General features: G+C 30.9%; 1 protein-coding gene across 1 annotated transcript; it reads right to left on the bottom strand.

Annotated features, from left to right (window-relative positions):
* Positions 1 to 1,220: 1,220 nt before the first annotated feature.
* Positions 1,221 to 5,844, bottom strand: LOC123196583 (phosphoserine phosphatase, chloroplastic-like). Its single transcript, XM_044610637.1, has 8 exons — positions 5,627 to 5,844; positions 4,837 to 5,067; positions 4,434 to 4,566; positions 4,247 to 4,354; positions 2,745 to 2,838; positions 1,967 to 2,116; positions 1,841 to 1,894; positions 1,221 to 1,528 (listed from the first exon to the last, which is right to left on the bottom strand). The coding sequence occupies exons 2-8, from the start codon at positions 5,057 to 5,059 to the stop codon at positions 1,403 to 1,405; spliced, it is 888 nt and encodes a 295-aa protein (XP_044466572.1). The 5' UTR covers positions 5,060 to 5,067; positions 5,627 to 5,844; the 3' UTR covers positions 1,221 to 1,402.
* Between the last annotated feature and the right edge of the window lie 424 nt (positions 5,845 to 6,268).

Raw genomic sequence — 6,268 nt, 5'->3', positions numbered from 1 at the left:
GGGGTCTCCTCCAACTCACATCTCATATCTGAAAAAATATTCCTTTCAAATCTATTGGTTCTCTTGGTTGTTTTCTTGAGGGCAAGAAGGAATAAAGGATAACAAAAGATAGAATAAAAAAGATAGGATAAAAAAACATATATGAACTAGTTATGGTGAAAATATAATTTGTTTTTACTTGTAGAATTGCTAATAATATTAACCTTATTATATATTATGTAAAAATATAAAAGTATTATTTAATTATTAAAACTAGAGCTAATAATTTTCAATACGATTCGTTAATCTGATATGGTATGACGTAAAAAAATAAGGTTAGAATTGAGTTTTTTACATAAAACTTATTTTGAGTCAATTTGACATAATTCAAAACTAAATCGAATGGTGTTAAGGTTGATGTAAAAGTAATCTAAACTAATCCGAACTAACCCGAATATTTGTATAATTGTTATTTAGTGAAATTTGTTTGGGATAAAAAAATAAAAGTCGAAGGGCAACTATCAATAGCAGTTAAAATTTTTATAAATTATATATAGTTATATTTTTATATAATTATAATTATTTCTATTATTCTTAATTTTTATTTAAGTATTCTATTTTATTATTCTATAGTGAAAATGTAATTTTGTTAATAAGATTATTGACATGTTTTGATGCTTTTGATACAACATGTTATATTGTGTTTTATTAATATTACATTAGGATAATTTGGTTAAAAAAATTAAAAATATTAAAACACTCAGAAGAGTAAAAACAATAGATAATATGAAGTTAATTTACAATATATTAAAGTTGAAATTTTTTTATCTAATTTTAATTTGAATTGGCTTAGTATGGAAATTCTCAAACGTGGAACTTAAACTAATATGATATGAACACGACCTAATGACATAAACCATCAATTCTAATTAAAAAAAAAGTTTAATTTTGATAGATAAATGAGAAAATAGATTTTATAAATTTGAAAGGAAAAAACTTGCTGTTTCATCAAATTTTATTTAATTGTTAAACTTAATCTCTCTGTCATTTTTGACATACTTTAAATAGCAAAAACTGCCAAATAAAATTCATAAAATCAGTGAGTTTATCATATTGATATATTCTCAGAATTTAAACCATCAAAATGAGAACTTATTCTAAAAATCAAACTATTTTTGGCATTCTCCATATTTATCACAGTATGAGCATAAAATTGGAAACGACCCAAAGGAAAAGGAAAATTGTTAATGAGAGAAGCATTCATTTCGTATTTAATGGATAATTAGAATATTCGTTGGTCACTCTTCATTCATATTTCAATTTGAATTTATACACATCTCCAGTGAGAACAGAAAGAATACTACTAATGCAGGAGCCGCTATGGCCTTATTATGAGATTATACAGTATATATTTAACATTATTTCAGAGAAGACAATTTATCAAATCTTTGAAGTTGAACACCAGCCAATCAGCTTTTGCAGCTACAGCCTCACGAAGTTGTACACCCGCATAACAAATAAATATGTCAGCGCCTCCTGGTTGACGAGCCTAAAATATAAAAAAGATCGTGAAATTAGAGAGGGGCAAAACTCCATGCTAGAGTATGCAGAAAATAGTACCATGAAAATTACTGTGTTTCTTTCACCACACTCAGTTTTAACACACCGAAGTGCTCCATTTATACCATAGTTTCAGAAACAGTAATATGAAAATCAATCCATAGTGTAAGCAAAACGAAACACGAAAAAAAGAAAAAAGGGAAAAAAAGAAACCGAATAACTATCAACTCTGAGATAGCAACATCCCCAACAATTTTGATTTTTAAGTTCACATTTAAGAAGTTCAGATGAATTTGCTAACCTCAAGATCAGTAGCACCATCTCCAATCATGATGAGTGCCTTGTATCCATAAGCCTGAAAGAAAAAAATATTATTAACTTTGCAGGAACAGCAACCAACCATAAACAGCGCAGCTATGAGGCTGACCTTTCTTATTTGTTGTACCGCAACAGCTTTTCCCCCACTCCTTGAAGTAGGCTCATTGGCATCAAAGCCGAGAAATTCTCCGGAACTCTTGAAAAGTAGCTGATTAGCAAAAATATTTTCAGGCGGAATTCCAAGGATTGATGCAACAGGCTTCAAAGAAAAATACTCAAGTAAGAATCTATTCAATAAGTCATCAATTAGTCAGGTGCTGAAAGCTCAGACACATACTGAGACAAAAGTAAAAAGGAAAATTACAATGACAGCAGTGCTGTCTAATTTATGGCCCTTGTCAACAGAGAGTATATGCTATATAAGAGGTCCACCTATACAAAACATAGCTTGTGTTCCTTTCTTTACCGTGCCTATTTTAGAAGATTGCAATTCAAGATTTCAAAATTTTGAAAAGCAGTTTTCTCAAATTTAGAGCTTCCCTACTTGAAATCTTTAGCATGTTACCTGGATTACACTATTCTCATAAGGGCAATGCTATGTGTACACACTTTTGGTACATAATTTGGATACACAGATGATGTGTCATCATGTGATTAGATTTTACTTTATCTTTAATTCAAAATCATCCAATCACATAATAACACATCATCTGTATACCTAAGTTATGCATAAAAAATGTGTACACATAGTTTTGTTGTATTAAAAATTATGACAACCACTTTTTCTCTAACTTCATTGTGAATAAAAGTTGTATAGGAAGTGTTAACTGCAAAAAAAACAAAAATTCTGATGAATGTTCGACAAAAGTCTATTATTAGTATCTTACATTGATCATTTGACGGAAGCCTCCAGAGACCAGATAAACATTGATGTTATTAGCCTCCAGCTTCTTGACCAACTCATCTATGCCAGGAGAAAGTCTAAACATTGAAAAAGAAAATATATAGCATCAACATTCATGAAAATACTATCATTCATCATGTTGCCAAAAAGAGAAAAGGAAAAAACATGATAAAATAAGTAATTGTAACAAGAACCACAAAATCATGTATCGTCAAAGTAAAAAGATAACCAAATACCATACTAATTTGGTGGAAGATATATATTATAGTATGCTTCATTGATTTCCTGGTTCCTTTTAAAAATAATTCAGTATTCAATGAATGTTGAGACAGCATTATTAAGCAAACTTATGGTACTAGTCATAAAATCAGCCATTACTCTTTTAAGCTGTGAAACATAGGGTTTGAATGACATAGTAAATGACCAATATATACAAAAAAAATAGAAGAATGGATGAAACTGAAAATTTTACTAAAAAAATTCAGCCAAACCACCTCATAATGCCTTATGACAGGATTGTAATAACTATTACATGATAAATTTACTGATAATACTTAACCATTTTATAATGTACCAACTGAATGAAAAAGCAGGGCCAATATAAATGAAGAAAGATGGTAACACTAAGTTATACTAGTTTGAGTTCTCTCAAAATATTGGCTTCATACACTATATCTTGAAATAACAAGGGTCTTGCTGAAAAAAGAAGTAAACTGCTGGTTGTAAAAAGATTGGTATTAGTTGAAACAACAGCTTAAGGACTATTTCTTTTATAATTACTTGTAATATAGTCAATTAATCTGACCAAGGTATTAAAATGAAACAAAAGCACTGCCATCAGTTAGTCTAACAAAGAATCACAACAACAACCAGCCTCAAAGAATTTGATAATAAAAAAAATATACGATGAATGTGCCACAGAAGCATTCTTAGTACCCAGCAATTCATTTATAATATAAGAATTAGATATTGTCAGGAATATATCTCTGTTAGAGGGAAAAGAAAACAGTCCTCTGTCGCATAAAATTCCTGATGATATCTTTTTGAGAATTCAAGCATAAAGCAATGCATAATCCAGCAGACAATTTCAAATTGGCAACATAGAAGTATAAGTGAAAAATGTAATTGTGGAGTTAAAAAAAGAAGATGAATTACACATCCTAATGCAGAATGCGTTATGTTGCAAGAACTGAAAAAAGAAAAAATTAACTCTATGCCACAGGACGGTAATCTTTTCATGATGCAATATGTTATGACTCACATCTATGTTTCCATGAGAAGAAAAAGCAAAGGCAAGGAAAACAATTGGAAAAGCAGAAGCCTTTACAAAGCAGAAAAGTGGGATTAACAAATGGCAGCAAAGGGGAAGACACAAGTGGCAATCTCTCAAGGGCAGGACTACAACCACGGTGACATTCACTGGGCTCCAATCCACCAAAAAAGAAAAAAAATGGCATTAACGAGGTTAAGCAGAAGTAAACACACTTTGGGGGCCTCTTATGAAGAAAATCCTGAACTTGGGATAATGAAGGTTTGAACAAAGAGAGTCTGGCAGCTAATGCCTCCTCAAAAGGAACAGAACCACCCATTGCCCTGCAAATTCCAAAATTGAAGTTAGTATGAATCAGTTATCAATCATTTCTAACAGAAAAAAAAAAAAGGAACACCCAACCTTGCAGTCCATTCTGCAACAGCCTTTCCTGCTCCACAAAATTCTGCAAGTTCATCAATGCCCTCATCTAGGCATACCGTGCTATCCACATCAAAGCACACCGCTTCAGCCTTTCTCCACAGCTCAAGAGCATCTATAAATTTAACAAAGCAACTTCAACAAAAGTAACACTATCATAGGACATCAACCACCACAACACACTTAATTATTTTAATTAAGGAACTAAAAACCTGTAACATGATATAGAATGCTAAGCTTCTGGGTGCACCAATCAGGTTGTATAAATTCTTTGAACATTACTATATTATATTCCAAAAGAATGATATTCTTTTTCGTTGTACTCAAACTGAAATATCAAACAATTGGATGTATAGAATATATTACACAAGGAACTTATCATAACCTTGGGAAGGCATTGTGTTATTGAAGCGATTCAATGTTGAGGCTTCTACAGGTTGAATCGAAGCAGCAACTGAAGTGAACGATTTAGGATGATTCATAATAGAAATTCGACTTCCATTCGAATTCTTAGTCAATTGCAATGAAAATGTAGAAGTGGAAAGACAGTGTTGTGGCCTATATTGAGGACGAATTGGGCTAATACGTGAATTCACCAATCCTTCCATAAAAATATCTGCTTCCAATAAATGAAAAAAATGAAAATGAAAATGAAATCTTCTAAATGCAAATGATTGAATGCACACTATCCAATAAAAAACAAGTCATAATTAAATTTACTGTCTGTATAAACTAAAACACAATGTCAAATATAGCAGAAACAATTTTAAAAAAAAAACCAACAATTAACAGCTAAACTTTAACATAAATCATAGAACTAAAAGCAATATATATTTGGTGGTCAATTAACAACTCACTCATAATTCACAGTCGTTCTAAATCTATGAGTAATGCTATTATCTACAAAAACACACATACCCCTCTTCGGCAGCTGAGAAAGCCAAGGAAAAGAAATAAAAATGGGACTCAAAAAAGATAGTTACATTCACTCTAGGCCCCGAAAAAGGCCAACCCCAGAAATAACATTCAATTTCATTTCGATTTGCAAAGTTTTGTCACGAACCAAACAAACAGAAACAGAACAAAAAAGCTGCTAACCATGACTGCATAAACATAAAACTGAAACGAAAAGGAAAAAAAAAAAAAAGAAATTATAATAAGAAAAAGATTATTACCACTTCGACCGTTAACCGAGATCAAATAATGTAGAAAAAGTAGTTGATGGTGTAAGCGTAGATCTGTTTCTGCTATTTCTCGTAACTGACGATCTGCTGTGTGTTGCCGTTGCTATAGTTTGTGTTTGGTTTGGTGGAACTTGAAGGAAAGTGCTCTCAAGGGTCCCTCCAAGCGAAATGCGAATTAAAGCATTACAGACTTTCACGAAATATATGTTCTTTTGCCGTGGGGTTGGCAGGGTTGGTAAGGGATGTGATCAGTGCAAGCAGGGTAAATTTTGTAGTCCTTGTAATTTGGCTTAATTATCTAAAACTCTAACAAAGCCTTGAAAATTTTTTAGAAAAAACCCTGGTCTCTGAAACTCTTTGTTTTTCGTTTTTTTTTTTAATTTTAAATATATATATATATATTTGATAACCCAAAACTTCATTCATATTTATTAGATAAATAAAATTAGACAATAATAATCAAACCTATAACTATATTAGATAAATCAAAATTTTATAAATTTGATAGATTTCCACTAAAAAGGTTCTAATGGTCTATCAGTTTTGTTACACTTTGGGATCAAATAAATAAATATATATTTTGATAATTTTTTATCCCAAAAGATACCAAAGATATAAATAATGCAATACTTA

This window comes from Mangifera indica, chromosome 14 (assembly GCF_011075055.1).
Source record: "Mangifera indica cultivar Alphonso chromosome 14, CATAS_Mindica_2.1, whole genome shotgun sequence".
In the NCBI taxonomy this organism is placed as follows: Eukaryota; Viridiplantae; Streptophyta; class Magnoliopsida; order Sapindales; family Anacardiaceae; genus Mangifera; species Mangifera indica.
The sequence above is the reverse complement of the archived record's forward strand: the minus strand, read 5'-3'. Positions and strand labels throughout refer to the sequence as shown.